The sequence below is a fragment of the Hippocampus bargibanti genome, linkage group LG18 (assembly GCF_051943395.1).
Source record: "Hippocampus bargibanti isolate YZ-2025 linkage group LG18, ASM5194339v1, whole genome shotgun sequence".
Classification (NCBI taxonomy): domain Eukaryota; kingdom Metazoa; phylum Chordata; class Actinopteri; order Syngnathiformes; family Syngnathidae; genus Hippocampus; species Hippocampus bargibanti.
In genome coordinates this window covers 9,326,194-9,349,810 of record NC_142751.1, presented here as the reverse complement: position 1 = coordinate 9,349,810, position 23,617 = coordinate 9,326,194, and the positions used below count along the sequence as shown (strand labels likewise).

Below are 23,617 nucleotides of genomic sequence, written 5' to 3'. Positions count from 1 at the left end.
CCTACTTACGAACATTCGAGTTACAAGCAATGGCACAAACGAACATTTTTGTAGTAACATATGTAGTATTCTCGCCAGTTGTACATGTACATATCTTTATAGATTTATTGTTTTATAATAATAATAATAATAATAATAATAATACATTTCATTTATAAGCGCCTTTCAAAACTCTCAAGGTCACTTTTTCAGGATACATTTTTTGTGGGTGAGCAGTGGCAGCCACACGCGCCAGCGTTCACTCAATCCGGAAGTAACTCAAATAGATAGAAAGATAGCTAATATATAGCTAATAGCTAGCCAGCTAGATAGCTAATAGCTAATATATACAAAATGATAGCTAGCTAGGTAGCTAGCTAAATAACTCATATATAGCCAGCGAGATTTACAATGCATTTACCCCAAAACTCACATTAATAATCAAAGAAAATGCTTTACACTATTTATAAACGCCTTTCAAAACTCTCAAGGTCACTCCACAGTCACAGGATACATTTTTCCGTGGGTGAGCAGCGGCAGCCACACGCGCCAGCGCTCACCCAACCCGGAAGTAACTCAAAAAGACAGATAATATATAGCCAATAGCTAGCCAGCCAGACAGATAGATAGCTGATGATAGCGCTTTAATAACAGTCGAAGCTGTAACAAAGCGCAAACATGGACAAAAGGGAAATGTTGCCCCCTTGTGGAAGGGGAAAACATTGTCAGCGGTTTGACCAGCGCTTTATCGCCACCCAAGCATAAAAAAACAAAACCCGTACAAATTCGGTATAGGCGCTGCACGTTATACAGTAAAGTCTCGTTATATCGATATTCAAGGGAGTCCGAAAAAATATCGATATAACCGGGACTATCGATATATCCGACCCTGTTTGCATGTAATTTTCTCCGTGCGTGCATAGAAATAGTATCGATATAACCGGGACTATCGATATATCCGATATCGATATAACGAGACTTTACAGTATTTTCAAATTCCGAAAAAATTCAGGGATAGCAGTGAATGAGTTAAAAAAACAATGTTTACAATACACGAGATTAATTCTCTCAAGACTGCCATGAAAAAATTCTCCGGCATGTAATAATGACAAAAGACCATGTTCACCAGCTGTCAACCCCATTTCAACACAGTTATGAACCAAAACAGTAGGCCCTACCAAGGAAAATAAACAGTGTGTCAGATTAAGTGCAGAGTTTTACCACATACTGTAAACAAGTTCCCTGTGCAACTTTCAAGATGATCCGACGTTCTATGAACCGAGTAAACTCTGAAATCTGGCTACTCGTCAATGTCATGTTTTTTGTCGACCTTGTCTGGCTCTATTCTTGTTTTTTTTTGTTCTCCACATTTGCACTACTTGTCCTCTGAATACAAATGAAAGCCTTCTCCCTCTGTAGTTGAGTAAATAAACACCTCCCTGGACCACTATTACAGTATAGGCTAGCTTAAAAGTTACATTATGAGACATTGCTGTATTTTAATTTGAAGGCCAAATCTCCAAAAGACCACTCGTCCCAACGTTCAAAGTTAACATGCAAACGTTCCCAAAGGACAAGCCGACCGCTAATTACCGTGCAGTAAATCTGGAAGAATCCACAAGGAGAGGCCACGGCAGCACATCCCCAGAAAGTCGAAATTCAAACCACAAGCTGGTCGACGATCCAACACGACATGACGGCTAACTCCCGGTTGATCAGTCGCTCCGAATCGTACTGTGAGGCCACTGAACAGCCAATCGGGCCTCAATCTGCTGCTGCAGCACAATGTCAAAGGACGTGCATGTAAAAATGTGTGTCTGTGTGTTGGTGTGTGTAGAGGGGCACGTTTCGAGTGGCATCTTTGACAAATGGCTCATCCTTTTCAAGAGCAGTCAACTGCGATGGACATAAAAGTCCATAGTGAGGGGGCAAACGAGGCCTCCGGTGGTCACGGTGGTCCACCTACACATGTGGCACGTGTGCATCGCAATAAGCACCCCATGAACTGAGCAAAGTAAAAACTTGCGCTGAATATTCAGTAAGTCTTGTTTTTGAGTTGGTGACGAGTCCGTACGTGACGTCACTAAAGGAACGCCCCCTGACCGAAAAAAAGACACATTGTAGCAGTCCTTCAAAGTTCAGTTTTATTTTTATTGGTCTTAGTATTAAATCTCGCGTTTGAGTTTTTTTTTAATATACACAGCATTTTCAATTGCATGAAAAAGTAATCTGTAAACAAAAAAAAAGGAAGTGATGAAAATGCATTTTCAACCAACTAATTATTGTTAGTTGTTTAGCTTTAATTAATCTCTGAAATTACTGATTTTTTTTTTTTTTACAATTAAGTACGAGAGGTTGTACGCTGCCTTAAAGGACAACCGACGTCACCTCAATACAGAAAAATACATTGACGTGATCAATGTATTTGGCTGTATTGTTTGGTCTGGTCTTTGTGTTGCACCCAAAAGCCATCAGAAAAGGGTGTCCAAGCTCCATATAAGGAAACGGAGGTTGTCCTTTAAGGCAGTGTACAACCTCTCGTACTTAATTGTAAAAAAAAAAAAAAAAAAAAAAAAATCAGTAATTTCAGAGATTAATGAAAGCTAAACAACTAACAATAATTAGTTGGTTGAAAATGCATTTTCATCACTTCCTTTTTTTTGTTTACAGATTACTTTTTCGTGCAATTGAAAATGCTGTGTATATTAAAAAAAACTCAAACGCGAGATTTAATACTAAGACCAATAAAATATAAAACCGAACTTCATTTTTTGAAAACTAAGAACTAATAAAAACTGTCTAACTGAATTAAAAAAAAGAAAAAAATATTCATTGTAGTTATTAAAATGATTTAAATTGATCATCTCCATGTAGCAATCAGATGACATTAAATGTCGATGTGAATAATATAGTCACAATTTACTTATGTATTTATGTATCTATTTATGTATTTATGTATGTATTTATGAATGTATTTATTTATGCATTCATTTATTCATTTATTTGCCCATATATAGCATTTATTCATATATTTTTATAATAATAATAATAATAATAATACATGTAATTTCTAAGTGCCTTTCAAAACTCTCAAGGACACTTTACAGTCACTATTTATTTTCCATAAATTAATCCATTTATTTATCGATTTATTTGCCCATATATTTAGCCATATATTTATCAATTTATTTATCCATTTATGGATCCATATAGTTATTAATAATTTATCAATAATTTATCCATACATTATTTATTATTAATATTATTTTATTTATGTCTGTTTGTTTATTTTTAATTAATTAATTTATTTATGTATTTATTTGTTTGTTTATTTGTGTGTTTATTTATCAATTTATACATCCATTTATTTGACAATATTTGCCTACATATTTGCCCACATTTTTACCCACATATTTACCCGTATATACCCATATATGCACCCATATATTGACCCATATATTAATTTATGAATGTATTTATTTATTTATTTATTTATTTGTTTGTTTGTTTATTTATTCAGTCATTGATTTATTCATTTGTTTTTCTGTGGTTTCTTGGTTTTATACAGTAGAGCAAGGTTTTCCGAGCTCACGAATTTAGGTGATTTAAAGACAACATAACTGGGTATCTGTCAACTCACCTCCACCAAAAGGCGCCCATATGACCCTGCGGATGGTCTTCACCCAATCCTCCATGTCATTCTGGGAGCTGGCCATAAGGAGGTAGGTCTCATGGTTTGTTGTCATCCGCTCTCTGTCTCCCCCTGTTATAAAAAAAAGGAACATATTTGCTGAAACCGGAACAGGCAGCAAAAACTCCCTTGACAAGATCAATTCAAGATCCATTGTCATGCTAGAATTAATGGGACAGTCATTTCTGCCCCCAAACCTAATTTAAAAACAAGACACTGTCAATGTTACCTATTTCTTTTGAAATATTGGACTTATTTATTCCAAACTCTCGGTTTTCAAGAACAATACAACAATCTATGACAATGTCCATTGAAGAGAATAAATGGGGACTCAATGCAATTTGACTCAGCTATATGTAAAGAACATTTTAAAACTACCACCACTGTATAAAAAATGCTATATGGGACAACAATACAGTACTTCATACAACAAACAATAAAGCAATTGATTACAAAGGAAGACAGGAGAAAGCACAAAAACAGTCAAACTAAACATCAAATTAAAAAAAGAACGTAATCTGTTGAATCAATGGTAAAAAAGTGCATGTCGTAGTATCGTTTTGTCAATGTCAATCAGAAAATGTACAATGGGTCCTTCCTGGTCTTTTTACATTATGTTGCTCATGTGAGCTATCTAGCTGGCTATCCGGCTATCTAGCTGGCTACCTAGCTAGCTATCTGTTAGCTTGATGGCTGGCCATCTAGCTAGCTATATATTTGCTATCCATAAGCTATCTATTAGCCAGCTCGCTAGCTAGATATTAGTTATCGATTAGCTAGCTAGCTAACTTTCTATCTATTTGAGTTATTCGCGGTTCAGTGAACGCTGGCGCATGTGGCTGCCGCTGCTCAGCCACAGAAAAACTGATTCTGTGACTGTAAAGTGACCTTGAGAGTTTTGAAAGGCACTTATACATGAAATGGATTATTATTATTATTATTATTATTATTATTATTATTATTAGAAACAACAACTACCCGTTTCAGCTGTGCATGCTAATTTGAAACCAAACCAGCTGCAATGATGACCAGTCTTGAACTACCACAACGTACAAACCCCCTGAAACAGATGTGACACAACAAAGGGTTCCGCTATGCACATAATGACTCACAAATTGAGACTGTTACACATACGTACACTTACATACCAGCTAGTCACAGTACATGACTAGCTAGCTATAGTGCTAACAATGATACGAATGTAGCTGCTCCAGTTAGATGCCATGTGTTCAGCTCCTACTTGGACATGACTAACCAAAAATACATAAATGTGGAATATTCAGCTATTTAATAACTGCACCGAACATGTTTTGTTTTGTTTTAATTTATTTTATTTAAATAAGAGTTGCAAATGGCTTTGACAACCACAATACTGTATATCAATCCGACTTGACATTTCGTTGCGCTTTTTGTATAACAGAAATTTGCTCGGCTAATATTTTCTCTATAATAAACATGTATCTGTGTAAGCTCTCAGTCGTAAAGGAGTGGTCCATCAATGAAAAGGTTTTTTCACCCGTCATCTGTACTTCTTTGAAGGTGTCGGACGTTTCACTCCTCATCCGAGAAGCTTCGTCAGCAAACTAAAGGGACCTATCAAAGCACGTTTTAAATATACAGTAAAGTCTCGTTATATCGATATCGGTTATATCGATAGTACTGCTTATTACGATACTATTTCTATGAATGCAAGGAGAAAATTTACATGCTGCAGGATCGGATATATCGATAGTCCGGTTATATCGATATTTTTCCGACTCCCGAGAATATCGATATAACGAGACTTTACTGTATATAGGGCCAAAGCTACCAGCCAATCTTAGTTCGCTGACGAAGCTTCTCGGATGAGATGATGTACAGATGATGGCTGAAGAAACCTTTTTGTAAATACTGCTGATACATTTGTTTATGACTGATATCCCATAGTTGACCAGCAGATGGCTGTGCTTTATTTTTCTTGACATTACTTTGGGTTGTCACTGCCAGTACAGATTCACTTTCCGCGCTACTTTAAGTTTCATTTCACTGAGAAGACGGCGAAAATGGACTTGCTTTATTGCTGTACTGTTTAGCAAGGAAAATATATAAAGCACGGAAATCAAAACTTCCATTTCGGATGGAAAGCGGGCAAAGTGGTTTGTACGATTTTATTGCATACGTTTTATTTCATTGATGTAAAGTCCAAATGTTTATGTGCAAATAATAGCTATATTTTTGTACTTGTTTGTAGTTCTACGGTGGTGGTGTCGTTGGTATTCATCATGCAAGTGAAATCACATTGAAGAATTAACCATCAGTACAAAGAATCGGAGTCCTCTGTTTCGAATGGAAGTACAGTAGAACACTTTGCCCGCTTTCCGTCCGAATTGAAAGTTTAGATTTTTGTCCTTTTTATCTTTTCCTTGCTAAACAATACAGCGATAAAGCATGTCAATAAACATGTGTATTTATATATTTTTGTTTTTTTAAGTGATCACTAAAAATCAATTACTTTTCAACCCGATTGCGATTACCTGAGATTCACCTGTACATTAATCTTATGTCACCACAAAACATCCTAAAATAGAGACATGGAGTTCTCTCGTAAGTTCATCATCAGAATCATCTGCACAGTATACAGTTGACACTTTATTTTGTTATGCTTAGAATATCTTGTTTTCTATCCTTTCACCCCCACCCCTACCCCATCCCTTTTCAATTGCTGCTGTGGACTGCAAATTTCCCCATTGTGGGACGAATAAAGGTATTTGATTCTGATTCTGATCTTTAATAACATACAAGGAATTTTTCTCCGCTATAACACGCTGCACTAGTATCATCACAAAAAAAGACATGACCAATAAGTATGGAAGACACCAATAAAGGCTAATCTAATCATGAAGTCAAACAGGAACTACCATTGATTCGCATTGGACATCAAGCAAAACGCTAAGCACCAATGCCGTGATCTGAAACAACCAATGTTACCTGATGACGAAGACAGTAACTGAGATAATCCGTACAAAGGCAAACTATGCATGGTCGCCATACCTTCACCTCCACTCCCGGATAATCGGGTGAGGGTTGGTTTAAAAAGTCTTTCAAGGGAATCCCTTTAGCTTGAGGACGACGGCGTTCCACACTGAAGACTGAACACAGCTGAGAGGGTGTGAAAGAGAAAGGTTTGCAGAAGGGGGGTTGGTGAGCACACAAACACACGCCTCTCTTTGGCACAGTGACGGGAACAATGGGAAGATCTCGGCCGCGACCCCATAGGCAAACAGACCGGGCCTATTTGCGCCGTGACGCTTTTCCAAACGCACGTTCAAACATCATGATGTCATCTTTTAGCTTTTGCTAATGTTGTATTCAATTAGCCATGAATCTTTATTCCTTTTAAAAATAGTCCTTAGGTTTAATATATTTTGGTCCGCATCATATCTCTTCCAGGGGATGCTTTTTTTTAGAACAAGAATTGTTCACAAAATAAAACAATTTACAGTGATACCTCAGCTTACGAACTTAATTGGTTCTCAGAAAGTGTAAGGTGAAAAGGTCGTCTGCCAAACATTTATTTCCCATAAGAAACCATTACCATTAAGAATAATCCGTTCCCAGGTCCCCATAAAACATATTTTCTACTAAATACGCCTTAAAACGACACAAAATATACCCTATTTTATGTATAATAAATGTGCTTTTGTATTGTAATTAAAGAAATAAACTCTACTGTATAATAAAGTCGTTTTATTGACCTTTGTTATGGTCATTGATGTAGTTGCCTCTTGATGATATCCGAGTGAAGTTGTCGTGCTTTCTCGGCGATAATACCTTCACATGGTCATATGCTAGCTTCTTTTCGTTAATCCAAATCAACAGAAGTTTTTCAACCTCTTCTATTGCCTGACACCATTGCTTAGACAACACAGAAACACCCAGAGCCACACATAGCAATGGTCGACTTAGCATACTGGTACTGGGATGCTAAGTCATACAAACGCACACCTCGTTCGTGTTTTTCGATGATCCCCCTCTTCTGCTCGACCGTATTTTTTTTGTGTGTGCTCTTCGGCTTAGCACTAGCCTGTGGTGGGGTCTATTTCGGTGCCATAATAGCAAATGTACTCCACTCGATAGCAAACCACGTCTGCACTCAAAGGGGGTGTGGAAAACTCGTCCGCCAGCCACCGTGGCGCTGTGTGGCTTGGTTCATCCGCCGAAAAGTAGTTTGTATGCCAAGATTATATTCTCGCAAATTTAATCTTCGGAAAGCGAAATGTTTGTAAGATAAAGCGTTCGTAAGCCGAGGTATCACTGTAGTTTGAAAGTTCATGAACTACACTGCATGCATCTGGGGACAAGCATAATGGAACGGATCATCCACGACCTTTCAGGAATCTTTGAATCTCACTCTTTTCTGTGCTTCTGGGTGTTCCACTACTATCACCATTGGACATTTTTCACCCCCCCCCCCCCATCTCATACCAGACTCCCCTTTCTCGTGACGTCCCCCCACCCCCCAGGTGTGTGGTATCAATGGCCGACAATGTCGCTATCAAGGCAACATTACCTGAGTCCCAAAAGACGCTGTCTGTCGGAGAACACTGACCTCCATAGAGCTACTGTGGCTATCCATTACCATCTGATGACCAATGAGTAACAACAAGTGGGGTACGAGGGAGGGGGGGGTTGTTCGACTGACTCCATTTAAACGTTTAAAGATTTGATCATGGCGCCCCCCCAAAAGATTGTTGAATAATTGTCTTTTGTGGCTAACATGATATCCAAGCTTCAAATCTACCAGTGTGATTTCTCTACTTATGCAGCTGCCGGGACAGACCAATGGGGTGGGAGTGCTGAGGGGGGGTCATCACGTTCAAGGGAGGTCACCGGGGGGCTGTCCAGGCAGCCTTCGTTCTGTTTTCCTGCCAAGTAAATAACACACTGTGTATGTGTTTGTGTGTGTGTGTGTGTGTGTGTGTGTGTGTGTGTGTGTGTGTGTGTGTGTGTGTGTGTGTGTGTGTGTGTGTGTGTGTGTGTGTGTGTGTGTGTGTGTCCTGCCAAGGCTGCTGTAAATACACTATTATGTAAGCGCAATTCAGTGTAACTTCAGCAATAGGAACTGTCTGGTCAGAGGCTTGTGACAGAATCAGATCACCAGCTATAGAGCGACTCAAATGAGTGGCTGTTATTATTTTGTCTTTTTAAAAGCACTGTCCTTCCTTTTACCGGTTGGCTTGTTCGTTAGCCGTATGACACAAAACCTGATTGATTTGGCATGAGTTCATTAGTATTTTGAGTACATTCCTTCCATGAAAAAAGTAGCGTATTTTCCAATCAAACAAAGAAGCACTACACCTTCAAGTTAATTACGCAAAGTGCATGATACCATCATGGACAATGGCTGACGGCATGACAGCAGGTGTGGCATCTGTCAAGCTGACATTTATTTACACTTTTCGCTCAAAGCGGTATATTTTTAATTATTGTATTTTCGGGTTAGAAGGCGTATCCAAAAGCCTTAATTTTCTTCAAACTATGACCTTGCGCCTTATATGTGAAGAAATATTGAGGCATAACAGGTCTCGCAAGTACTGTCAGCAGTCATCGACTCCATTTCCCACTGATTCTGTCACGTTCCGGTTTGCGAGCAACGGGTGGCACTGTTGGCCCCGCCTGCAGCTGCACTGTTGTTGGTCATTTTAATCAATGGCCGTTAAAAGGACTCCCGGCACGGCCATTTAGTGTCGGGTCATTGTTTGTTTCACTCTGTCAGGTTTGTTTCGTCTAGTCATGTTTTACTCATGGTTTTGTTTTCTACTTTGGACCTTTTTATTCTGATGACTGTTGTTTGAGATTTTGTTCCTGCCGACTTTATTTAATCTAATTTGTCAAATACACCCCGCTCCTCCCCCTGCTTGCTGCTTTTTTGAGGTCGACCATCTTGCAAATCATCACAGAAGCCCTTCAACATCCAAAACAAGTTCAGATCTATCGTATGCGTTCTTGTAGCGGATCAGACTGTCGCCACTTTTAATTCAACAAACATCTCAGCACACCCAGAATTTGAGCTTAACCTATTTCCCGAAAAAGAGGGAAAAAAACAAGCAGTGTCGCAGACAAGTTGCTCAGTCATACCTGTTAGTATCACCTATAAGCACCGATGACAACCACCGGGCCAGGTGCACACCTGCACTCCCCAAAGACAAAATTGGTAGTCTGAGCTCATGTTTAGAAACCCTTTGAAGTTTTTTTAAGAACCTACAAACTTATTTGTTGTGACAAATTGTTGCACATCATCACAGGTTGCCCCCCCTCTGTGAGAAACTAAATCATGAGCAGTCAAGGGAGGAGAGAAGAATTGCCTGATCAATTTCACACCATTTTGCTGAGTAATGACTTTGGCCTGGGGGCAATAAAAGAACATTTTCATCCGCTGGATTGATTTCAGCTAGTGAATGGACCTGTCAAGAAAGGGCCATTATTGTGATAGAAAGAGAGATAAATCCAAAGTTCATTAGTCAGTCGGGGCTCCGCCGCTTCATATTGCCGCTTTGTGACTGACAACGTCGATTTGAGCGGAGCGCTGCAGGTGGAGCAGACAGTGAAGCCCATTTCTACGTCTTTCACCATCATTTTTTTTGATACGTGAGAGTCAAGCATTGGCGAATAAAACCCCTGTCTGTGCCGCCGCCACTCCGCATCCTTGTTGTTTTTGACAAAGCCAGTCAAAGCGGCGCTGGCTGGATAGAAGCAGAAAAAAAGGGTCACCGTCGGGTGATAATCACAATGCAGACAGTCATGTAAGCAGCTCTTGGCAGAGCTTGACGCTAGCTCTTCTGTCAGGCAGTCAGACGGGGAGTTTTTGGAGTCGACTAACAGTTGTCGCTACATTCTTTTAGATTTTTGTCCATTCATGGTATTATGACATAATGGGAAGAACATAGCGGGGTCAAAATGTGACTTGGGGAACCTATCATACAGGTCACTTGTTGGTGGCCAAAACCTCCCCTAAAATGTCACTCAACCAATTTATTGGTATGTACTTCCTGAGGCTGCTAGGGAAGCATGGCCTGCCACAGGAAGTGCTCCGACATTTCTACACGGCTGTCAGTAATCTTGTCATGTTTTACTCATCATTTTAATTGCTACTTTGGACCTTTTTTGTTCAATCAATCAATTCTGTGTTCAAAATACGACTTCAACGGACAGTAGGAGAAAAATGATTGGCACCGCCCTTCCTACTGGACCCTGCGCACCCTGCTCACCACCTTTTCCAGTGACTCCCCTCAGGCAGGCGCGACTGATCCATGCGCACCAAATCCAACAGACATTTAGACGTTTAACTCTCTAAACAACCCAAATATACCCAAATCTAACTCTCTAGTGCCTATTTGCAATTTTGCACAACCCTGCGGAACAGCGTCCCGTTATAATCATTGTAGCTCCAGCTCTGTTCTCACTTGAACCACTGTCTGCAGGATACTTTGCACATTGTCTCACAGTTATTCCTGAAAGGTACCAGTTACACAAAGGAATTTGATTAGATTAGCCTTTATTAGTGTTCTTCATACTTATTTGGCATGTCTTTTTTAATGATGATGATACTAGAGCAGCGTGTTCTACTGGAGACAAATTCCTTGTGTGTTCTACATACTTGGCCAGTAAAGACGATTCTGATTCCGATTCTGATGTATTTGAATCTGGAAATGACAATTTAAATCCAATGAACATCCTCACCTGTAATTTTTTTTTCAAATGTTTATGTGTAAAAGCTTCTCATAGATGTGAACATACATTGAGTGAAGTCTGCCTCAATCAAAGAGACACATGGGCCAGCTGGGTGCTTTTTTTAAAACTAAAGTTGGATTTTTACTCCTTGGACGAGACTTTTTCAAGCTCCATACTTGGACAACAAATACACTCAAGTGGCATTTAAACCACATGTGCGGTTCAGGATCTTATAGTTGTAAACTGCTGTGAAGAGCAACTCCTCTTTATGTTATTTTAAGACATGGAACACACAGAACCGAATGAAAGACTTCAACAACAAAAAAAAGAGTTCAGACAACTCACACCTCCTCCACTCAAGACAGGAGCGCCCCAGGGCAGTTTGCTTAGCCCCTTGATGTTCATGCTGAGTGCAGTTCCTTGGCAGAGAGAGAACCTGTCACAAGGAAAGTGGGGGGTGTCTTTGGAATTTTGGAGCAATACTGAGGTTCCAAAATGTTCGCACAGATGTTAATGGTAGCATTAGCTTAATATCTCCGGACCAAAAGGAAGAGACTTGATGAATTAACATGGGGACAGGTCTGGGTTTGAGTTAGCCCTGATAATGTATCCTTTAGCAAGGTACTGCAAACTCAGTTGGTATGAAAAGGTCTCCAATGTGATAGTTGGAAATCAGAAGTATACGATACCAATACTGTCTCAGGACCAAAACAGACTTAAGCTCCTATATGAACGAATGTTCTTCTCTTCTGAAAGGTGCTTAGAAATAAAATGTATGATTATTAATATGAAAATGGGGACTTGCTGTCGAGCAGGGGTGACAAACTCATTTTTTGCCGCGGGCCTAATTGTATTTGTGGTTTCCTCTCAAGGGCCATTATGAATTTGGGGAAGCCATTAGAATGTTTAATCAGCTCCACATATTACATATAGAATGCACAGCAAATTAATAAATAACTAGTTGTCACATTTGAAGTAAAAAAATAATGACTGTTTGTCACATGTCACAAGGTGTGGGAGGTGGTGGCCCCAAAAAAATGCAGGCGAGGGGGAGAAGCAAGGTGTATTTGACAAATTGTATTAAATAAAGTTGTCAAGAACAAAATCTAAAACAACAAAGACATCCGAACAAAATGGTCCAAAGTAGCAAACAAAAACCATGAGTAAAACATGGTGATTTGTTATTTAGGTTTTTTTTTTGTGCTTTTGACTTTAAGACGGTGCCGTGAGAGTGGCTGCCTTTCCAGCAGCTTGTGTATTTTGTTCTTCTACTTTCATTCCTTTCATCACTTTGCTGCTGTGAAATGTAAATGTTTCCACTGCGAGACTAATAAAGACAAATCCAATCCAATCCAATGACAAGAAGGAACAAACCTGACATGGGGAAATAAACAATGACCCGACACTGAATGGTCGTCCAAGGACTCTTTTTAACTGCCACTGAGCAATACGAACATCTGTGCAGCTGCAGGCCCTACAGTGCCACCCGTTGGTTGCAAACGTGACACTGTTATTGTGGTTGACATGGGACAATTTTAAATTTTGGTTGGGAATTTAGCACGCATCATGTCATTTGACATTCTTGATTGATTTTCGCGGGCCGAATAAAATAAAGTGGTGGGCCAGACTTGGCCCCCGGGCCTTGACTTTGACACCATATTGTGCTGTTGAGCCACTGAAAACTCATTTGTCACCAAATTCAACAAAGTCTTGGTTTTCAATTGAAAAGTCACTGTATTCTCAACAAGTCAGAGCAAAGGCTCAGCTGGGACTTTATCGTTTCCAATGACGTGGCTTGGATATGGAACATCAAAGAAGCTGACACGCTATCAACCGGGAGCTGTTGCAAAACAGATCATTCCATGCATCAGAATTGTCAGAATGGCACAGAAAAGGAAATTCCAGAGACAATTGAACTATTTCCATCATGGACTTTTTGCAGATGTCTGCTGCAGGGATCATGCCACCAAAATTGGTGGGAGACTTCCAACAGATATGCATCGCAAGCTGTACCATTGCAATGAAACCTGTCAATGGAATTTAACCATTTCCAAGCAGGACATAATGATAGCCTAAAAAGTACACAAGTATTTATTTTGAATGAAAATACAGTGATACATCGGTTTATGAAAAAGGGCTTACGAACTTTTCAGTTTACAAACGTTACTTTTATGAAAATTTTAGCTTGGCATACAAACTTTTTTCATACACGTAGCTGCCTCAATGAGTGATGTGTCAATCGCGAATGAGCCTGTTCTTCTAACAACAAAATGGCAGCCGACTGTTTTTGTCCTCTATTCCCCGCCCACAGACTTTGGCTAAAGCCACGTGATTGGTCAAGAACGCAGCAGTGAGGTGAGGTAGTTTAAACATTAAAGAGACAGGCAGACGACAGTGAGAGAGTTTCAACTTTGATAGTTCAAAGGCAGAGTGTTGACTGCAAGGTTAAAATATCCCATCAATCAGACTCCACAAACAACCCGCACAAGCCAGTTTGATGCAAAAAGCTATCAACCCAGCTAAACAGAACACAATTGAGGAACTAGATAAAATTATCACAGAGAAAGCACCTACAAGGGATCATTCCTCAAGATGGTGAAAGAAGAAGGTTACGTTCCTCATGCTGATAAATGCTGATAAAACCGGCCACTCCATTCCATCAAGCCATTAACGGCCATCACAAAGGTAAAAAAAAAACAACTTTATTATACAGTACACTTTAATTATAATACCATAGCACATTTATTATACATAATACATAATACATAATACATAATACATAATATATATATATATATATATATATATATATATATATATATATATATATATATATATATATATATATATATATGTTGTCTAGTTTTAGGGCTTATAAAATTAGAAAGTAGAAAATTATGTTTTATGGGGACCTGGGAACAGATTATTGTCATTTTAATGGTTTTTCTGTGGGAAATTAATTTTTGGGAGACACACTTTTCGCCTTACACACTCTGTCTGGGAACCAATTAAGTTCATAAGCTAAGCCAAAGTTTTAATTATGAGCCGAATGGAAACCAGCTTGCAGACATCACTTAAAGAGACAAACCCGAATTGGAGTTAAGGTCCATGGGCTGCAGATGTAGACGATACCCGTCGTTGCAGTGGTTGACCCCCGGCCCGCCAGTCCCGCTTCTTCATCGGTTCCTATCCCACGCCACAAATAGACCCGCCGTCTTCTGTCTCCACCGCGATACTCGGACTTCGTTGCCTGACAGCGACTCTCGTCGCCCTTCTTTTCTTTGCGACCGGATGTCTTCATATAGCTCCTACTTTGCGGACAACCCTCGCAAGGTCACATCGAGAGTTGTCTGCCTTCCCCTCAGGAAGTCGTTCCTTCCCAGCAATTTTATTTTCCTTTTCCCAGAGAATGAGCAAAGGTGGCGTACGTTGCGCGTCTCGGAGGAAAGTTATAGGGTGGGGAAGGTTTAGAAGCCGGTGCAGGCCAGGGGTGGGCGGGAACGAGGGAGTCACGTCGTAAATCAAGCAGCCCTCCCCAAAGCGGAGACCTGTAAAACTGGCAGCCCGGGAGCAGGCACTTGGCCAAATGACTCATCCACCAGCGCTCTATAAATACAGACACGCAGGGTTTCCGAATTTGCTGCTGCTGCCACCGCTGCTGCGGCAGGTCGGTAAAGACGGACGGGGTAAGAAAATGGGCTTTCATGCTCTCATTGAAAGGTTCTTGAATAACCAGCCACTCATCCGTTTTTCAGTCTCCTCAATGGATCCCTCATGTCATTGAGGCGCAATCCAGTGCCAAGAATGGGTAAATCAGCATTTGTATCAGCACCAAATTGTTGACATTGAAAGACATCTGCTTTTTTTTTTATTAGTATTAATATTTATTAACTGTCGGGCGTTTCGCTTGTTATCCAAGAGGCTTTGTCAGCGAACTTTTTTTTTTTTCAGAGAAGTACAGATGACAGCTGAAGAAACCTTTTCATCTATGGACCACTCCTGTATGACTGAGAGCTTATACACACGTATGTGTAGCTATGCATTTTTCACTGAAGACAAAATGGCGGAAAAAGCCAAGATGCCTCGTTTAAACTGGATATTTTGCAGATAAAAATGGAAAGTTTTAGCGTCATAAACAAAGCAATAAAAATCTCAGATTTTTTTTCCTGAAATATCAGTGCAAATGTCAAAAATATAATTACATTTGGGATTCAAAAAAATTGCCATTACATTCCTCTACCCCAACTGCAAAATAAAGAGAAATATTGCAAACTGTCGCATCCTACAAAAGGTCCACGACTTGCCCCTTAAAGGACAACCGACACCATTTTTTTGTTTCCTAACTGACATCAGAAAAACGTTTTATAGCATCTAAAATACCCAAAACACGCAGGCTGATGTTTTCAGTCAAATGAAAAACACCAGTAAAAATGACTTAAAGTGTCCCAAAACTACTTCAAAATGACCTCAGAAATAGCGAGTTTCAGAAGGTCCCGCCCCCTTGTGCGTGACGTCACACCAGTAAGTCGTGCCTTGCTGTAGAATCAAAACAATGGCTTCAGATTCGGAGAAAATGCTTTGTTGTTACTCATCCAGTTATGAATATGATTCGAATAGTTCTGAAGAGGAAAGCATAAATGTTTGCAATCAATTAAAGAAGTCCTTCCGTCAATTTGAGCCATCAGGACTCCAATGTAGCGCCCAGAAAATGCACAAGATGGCGCCCAAGCTCCGTTGGAAATGGGCTGATTTGTCTGCTGGGAATTTGTGTCTACTAGTACCAAATAGTAGTCTTGGTGCAACACCCAACGATTTACCATCACGTTATTTATGTGTTTTCCTTCTAATTTCGCCATCAACACGGATCAACACGAAGTTTTCAGACCAAACAAAGTACCCAAAATGCTTTGTGTGTCGCATTCTCGGTCTGGGGCGTTCCAGACGTGACGTCATCAACTCGAAAACAAGACTTCCTGAAGATTCAGCGCGGGTCTTAAAACGTAAAATATAGCTATATGCCATGGAATCTTTGTAAAATACGCTCAGTAGAAGTCATTTGAAGTGATTTTACAAATTATGGGCACAACTTGTCCGGGGGCGTCGGTTGAACTGTGCTCGCAAATAAGAGTCCACAAAAACACATCTCCACAGAGAATTGAAGCAAATCTTAAAAAAACATGACTCATCTCACAAAAATTCCCGAATTGCACTTTAACCCGGATTCGCACTAAAAAAAACAGCATTCGTGTTGTTTTCCCAGCAAAAACTACTCGCTTTGGCGTCAAAGCAAAAAAATATATATATAAAAAATGAGGCTTTCAGCATGAAAAAAATGTTGAGAAAAAAAATGTATGCTGTGAAAATAAAACCTGAATCACAACAGAACCCCCCACAGTGACAGTAGTAACTTATTGGCGCTCAGACGTAAAAAGGAAACAGTGAGACGTCCAAATATTTATGCGGAGGGACCAGTTTACATACCGTTGGTGTAAATATTGAAGTGATGGACAAACAGGCCCCAAAAATATGACCTGGGTGACCTGAAGTATGTGTGTGGGGGTTAGGGGGTGGTGGGTATTTTGCTCAGGGAAATGTGCGGGGTTACAGTATGAGCCTGACTGTCAAATAGCAAACTCCTCAATATGGCTGTTATGTAAGTCATTTGGACTTCCCGTCGCGTATTTCTTCCTGAGGAAGTCACATTCTCGCACGACGCAAACAAGCAGGAAGACAACGGCTTGGAATGTAACCCCCCCCCGTGATAATCAACCACATTGTGTGGATGATAGCCCTGGTAATTACAGTTTTTGTCATTATTGTGAAAAACCTATTTTTCTATATGATTTTAAAGGACAACCGACGCCCCCGGACAAGTTGTGTCCATAATTTGTACAATGGCTTCAAATGACTTCTACTGAGCGTATTTTACAAAGATTCCACGCGCTGAATATTCAGGAAGTCTTGTTTTTGAGTTGGTGACGATTCCTGACGTCACGTCACGGAGGGAACGCCCCTGACCGAGAAAGCGATACACAATGCATTTTGCGGTACTTTGTTTGTTGATGGCGAAATTAGAAGGAAAACACATAAATAATGCAATAGTGAAGCGTTGCGCACTAGTTGACACAAATTCCCAGTAGACAAATCAGCCCATTTCCAATGGAGCTTGGGCGCCATCTTGTGCATTTTCTGGGACGCTACATTGGAGTCTGAGTTAAATTGATACGGAAGGACTTCTTTAATCGATTGCAAACATTTATGCTTTCCTCTTCAGAACTTTTTGAATCATATTCATAACTGGATGAGTAACAACAAAGCATTTTCTCCGAATCTGAAGCCATTGTTTTGATTCTACAGCAAGGCACGACGTCCTGGCATGACGTCACGAACTTCTGAAACTCGCCATTTCCAAGGTAATTTTGAAATAGTTTTGGGACATAAACTCATTTTTATTGGTGTTTTGCATTTAAATAAATATCAGCCTGCGTGTTTTGGGTATTTTAGATGCTATAAAACGTTTTTCTGATGTCAGTTAGGAAACAAAAAAATGGTGTCGGTTGTCCTTTAAGACATGGGTTAAAGTACTTGAATAAAGACACAAACTGTGAATATTTCCTGAAGAAAAATAATTCTGTTCCGAAACACCAAAAATGTCACCTGTGTTCTGCTCATACAGACACAAATAGTGAAAAGACATGCAAATGGGGGATAGGAGGCAAGATTAGAGGACGATTTTGCAATAGTGCAATAAATGGCAGGTGAAAGGGAGTAGATGACTAAATCAGCAGTTGGAGTACTGCATAATTACAGGTGATGCTTGACGAGGTTCGCTTCAAGCCACGACTGCCTTGTTAATTAATAGCGACTGGCCTCGACAGCACCGTTGCTGCCAGATCCGTCGGAGTCCTTGCTGAGCATGCCGGACTTGTACTTGTAAATTTCACGCGCGTGCACTGCACACTTGGCATGCAGGAGGACATCTTCTCCACAAAATCAATTTCACAACTTGTCACCGCAGCTCGGATTCATTCTGGCAGATTTACGGCACACATACGGGAGCCCTAATTAAATCACTCCATCATCACGTTTTAGTGGGAACACATGGAGCTGCTCCAGCTGCTTGTATAATGCATGCAAGAATGCATGTACGTAAAAAAACAAAAACATAAAAATATTTTGTTGACATTTAGGACAATTGGGGAAAAGAACAACAATAATAATAATAAATGTATTTTCGTTTCGGCTTTTATAATAATAATAATAATAATAATAATAATGACAGCGATAATAAATAATAATAATAATAATAATAATAATAATAATAATAATAATAATAATAATAATAATAATCTTTTCCTTTCAGCTTTTCCCTTCAGGGGTCGCCACAGCAAGTCAGTGTCCTATATAAATTCACAATTTTGTAACTCATTTTAGGTTCATTACCTGCTTTTTTGGCGGTTGGGAGGGCCCAAAATGCTTCATCCTGTCTACTTGATATCTAATTTTAAGCAGATTCTTTACTTACAGACAGTGTAGGTGTTCAAATAGCTGACATGTTTCGGCGACTACTTCCGCCTTCATAGCAACACCAGCTGAAAAAACATTTATGATTGTTTTAAAATCAATAAAAATAATGCCAATAAATGAATACAAATAATTAATCAATCGATATATATATATATATAATAATATTGATATATAATAAATATAATGACAACAATAATGACAGTAATAATAAAATAATAATAAGAAGAAGAAGAACAAGAAGAAGAAGAAGAAGAAGAAGAAGAAGAAGAAGAAGAAGAAGAATGAAAATTAATGCTTACACAATTAAAAATTAAACATTCACCACCGATATAAATTAGTACACTGGTTACTGGTCACTGTTCTATTTATTTATTTATTTACCGATAATTGTGTCAAATGTGTTATGTTTTCCGACTGTACACTAGACGGCAATGTTGTTGTTGGAAATGTGTTGGGATGAGTGCGAAGGAGAATTGTTCGGTCGTGGCGACGAGATTGAGTCATGAGTACTGGTTTTGAGGTGTTGATAACTTGTTTTAAAATACAATATTTTACTATTGGCTACCGGTACGATATGATGCTCTATGATTTATGTTTTTAATAAATACCGTATTTGCTTAGCTTTACCTCCCATTAACGCTGAAGTAATCGATATATCCACAAGAGGGCGCCCTCGGCTTACTTTCTCCCCCCTTTGAGTCCTCATGTCACTCCAGTCCAAGGCAAAGCTCTGAGAAATTGAGACTGACTTCAACTGACTTATAAATTGGAAAGAAAACTCAGGAGAAACCTGTAACTTTCCAACCTCTCCTTGTAAACAGATTTTATTGCTCGCCTGCGCACGACAACGTGACCCAAAATGGCCTCTCGCGGATCAAGGAATGGGGAAGGAATGAGTTGGAGAAGGGGGGGCTTTGTGACACAGCAAATTCAGACCAGACGCAGCAAAAACATTTGGACTTTTATCATCAAGCCGTCAGGAATTAAGATGATGAGGCAGAGCTTTTGGAGAGGTTCCTAAACGCAATTTAAGATGTTTGAACGGAACATATTATGGAAGATTGACTTTTTTAAACAGCCATAATCCAAATAGTGAGCCCTCGAGTGCTTACCAAACCATCAAAGATGAAATTAAACAACCAAGTGAATAACGTTCAACAGTACTGAGGTCCAATTTACATAATAACCACACTCACAAGTTTTTCCAAGCATGACATGAAGCTACGCTGGAATATGATTCACAGCCACTTTCAAGTGACAGCTGGACTTCTCTTGAAACGTGCAGTGACACTATAATGTAGAAACACCAACACCGAACTCGAGCGTGACGCCCCTGCTAACAAAGCCAAAAGGAAATCAGATCTCCATTCAGTTCGATACATGGATGGAAGTTAGCTAATAGCAACACATACTGACTGCTCGTTGAAGTGTAAAAAGTGGAGATTGCATGAATAAAAAAATGCTGCCATCGTATATGGGTACGTTTTTTTTTAAACCCATATCGAACAGAACAAAATTCTTCGACAATAGTATACTTTAGGGCAAAGCAAACAACAGGCAGTTTGATACAGAGTGACCAATTCTTCAAAAGCTCTTTATTGCCGCCAGCAGTTGCAATTTTCTGTCCAAGTAAACATAAAATATAGAGAAGAACATGCTATGTATATAAAGAATTCCGCATAGTATAATGCAACTTACCTCAACATGAAATAGGCCATTACAAAATAAATGGCACTTGTTGACTCACACCGGCACATTAACTCATTCACTGCCATTCATAAATGTATTCAAGAATTGAAAATATGACATAGAGCACCATTCCTGAATTTGTTCGGGTTTTATTTTTTCATGCTTGCGTGAAAATAAAACGCTGGCCATGGCCTCTGGCAATGTTTTTTTCTTCTTTTCCACAAGGGGGCAGGATTTCCCTTTTCCCATATTAGCGCTTCGTTCCAGCTTCAGCTGTTAAAGCGTTATATAAACAAAAATGTGTGTAATGCATTGTATTTTGGACAGCCGCCATCATTTCAAGCTTATAACTCCAGACCCATATAATTTAGAAATTAACTTTTTTTCCGATGAAAGACGAGAGTCTAAGGTTTCTAACGCTGTATTGAATGTTTATGTAGTCCTAAACTCAATATCGTGTGGGTTCTGAAATTCAAGCGACAACGACAAAAACCCTGGCACTGGAGTGGACACATTTTTTGCACAAATCTGGCAGTGAATGAGTTAAGTCCTCAGATCTGCTCTTGCAGTGCAACATTGAATTGCTTAAATAAAAGTCCAAAAGTGGCTAAATGCTAACACGCCATGCTACACATTGGCTAAAGAATCAAGTATCTGCATGATAGACACGTTTTTAAAGGCCAGGAAACTGCTTGAAATTGTAAGAGATGGGGGGTGCATAATATGTCTCCTTTAAGACCAGGAAGAAGAGTGCTCCTGCTCATTGTTTTCCCGAGCTTACAGATACCTGACATTCCTGGACGGATGAACAAGATCAAAATACAAGTCCCGATCCCTACCAGCGGGATGTTCTGATGTTGGAGTTAGATATGTGGAAAGTCAGATTAAAGTCACGCGCCTTTCAAACACAAACAAGTACAGTACAGTACTTCAAACGGATGGTACGAAACGACATCTGCCTTTAATGCAGAAATCAGCAAAGGTTGCATTTTCATTAAGCATCCAACAAATAGAAAAAAAACAATATTTTGGGGGTTAAAATACAATTAATTGACATTTGTGGTAACAATTTTAGCATAATAAAGCAACCAATATGCTGTGTGTTTCTTTTTTAATTGGAGGTGGAAGGGAAGGTCGATACTGTTAAACCAAAACGGCTTGGACAAGCAACGTAAAAGAGGTTTCAAGTGTTTTGGGGGCGTTCTAGAGGTTGCGTAAAGGAGTCGGAAAACATTGCAAAAAAAAATATAATAATAACTCACTCACTGCCAGACATCTGCAAAAATGTGCGCACTCCAGTGCCAGGGTTTTTGTCATTGACACTTGAATTCCAGGACCCAAAGAATATTGAATTTTAGGACTACCGGTACATAAACATTCAATACAGCGTAAGAAACCTTAGACTCTCTTCTTTCATCAGAAAAAAAGAGTTAGTTCCTAAATTATATGGGTTGGGAGTTATATGAGCTTGAAATGAGGGCGGCTGTCCAAAATACAATGCAATACAGACGTTTACGAACCTTCGAATTACGAACAACGGTACATATGAACATTTTTGTAGAAACATATGTAGTATTCTCTCCAGTTGTACATATACATATCTTTATAGAGCATATATTTTATTAAATATTTACTTTTCAGGCCTTGTACAGGCCTTAAAGATACAGTAAAGTCTCGTTATATCGATATTCTCGGGAGTCGTAAAAAATATCGATATAACCGGACTATCGATATATCCGATCCTGTGGCATGTAAATTTTCTCCTTGCGTTCATAGAAATAGTATCGTAATAAGCAGTACTATCGATATAACGAGACTTTACTGTACTTATATAAACCTTAAACATACTTATATAAGCCTTAAACATACATTCCATACAAAGTATAGCACTGAATCAATGTCCGAACTAATTCACCTTGCGAATGAATTCAGCTTATGAACGAATTCAGCTTAAGATTGACCGTTCGGAACGTATCTCGTTCGTAAGTCGGGGAGCGTCTATACATACATATTGGTTTATATAGCGCTTTAACAACAGCTGAAGTTGTAACAAAGCGCTAACATGGAAAAAAAAGGTAAATGCTGCTCTCTTGTGGAAAAAAAAACATTACCAGAGGCCATGGCCAGCGCTTTATCGGCAACCAAGCATGAAAAAACTAAACCCGAACAAATTCGGGAATGGCGTTCTACGTCATATTTTCAATTCCCGAATACATTTTTGAATGACAGTGAAGGAGTTCATATGAAATAGTTCAAGTACAACACTGCACATCTTATGTATTCATTCTTTAACTCAATATCTGGCTAGCTTGTTCCAACATGACGAGAATGTCACGGTTGCATCGGTGCCCCGCAGACAGTTAGCGACTGGCTCAAGACTCAAACGGGATTGTAGTCTAAATATTTGCTACACGCCAACCACGTTCTCCTGGTTTGCACACATTGAACACATATCCAGATGTGGGAAGATGAGGACAGATGAGAGGAACGTGGACAAGGAGGGTCACATGGCATAGATAGCAGGTGAATTATGGGCAACTTTTGCAAAACTTTACTGAAAAAAAGCCCAAAATACAACTGAGAGTGGTTCTAGCCTCCAGCGACATCAAGCTGCGAGCCAACAGTCATCCCTGTACGACTTTCTTTCTCTTTTCCTCGGAAAGTCATCAACATATTCGCCCACCTCACCCCACCCCACCGCCTTCATCACTTCTCGTTCTGTTTTCCTGCATGGCAGCAGAGCAGTGGAATAAATGTGTTGTGCTTTTTTTTTTTCACTTTCACTCCCGCTTCTCAAAGACTTCTTTATTCGCTTCCTCATAAAAAGACGATTCGGTGTAAACAGTCATGCTAGTTTAGAGGAGGGAAAATGGGCCTGAATGTAGGGTGGCAACGGAAAACAAGCATTCAATCAAAAAAATGATGGCATTTTTGTCAAAATCAATTACTCAGCAATATTTTTTTGATTTATATTGAATTGGATTGGATTAGCCTTTATTAGTCTCGCAGTGGAAAATTTTT

The 23,617-nt window shown here is 39.4% G+C and overlaps 1 protein-coding gene across 1 annotated transcript in view; it reads right to left on the bottom strand.

Moving 5' to 3' along the window:
• arhgap24 (Rho GTPase activating protein 24) overlaps positions 1 to 23,617 on the bottom strand; it is a 45,049-nt gene that overhangs the window by 5,886 nt on the left and 15,546 nt on the right. Inside the window, 1 exon segment of the mRNA XM_089021077.1 lies at positions 3,620 to 3,742. Coding sequence (XP_088877203.1) covers positions 3,620 to 3,742 — 123 coding nt within the window.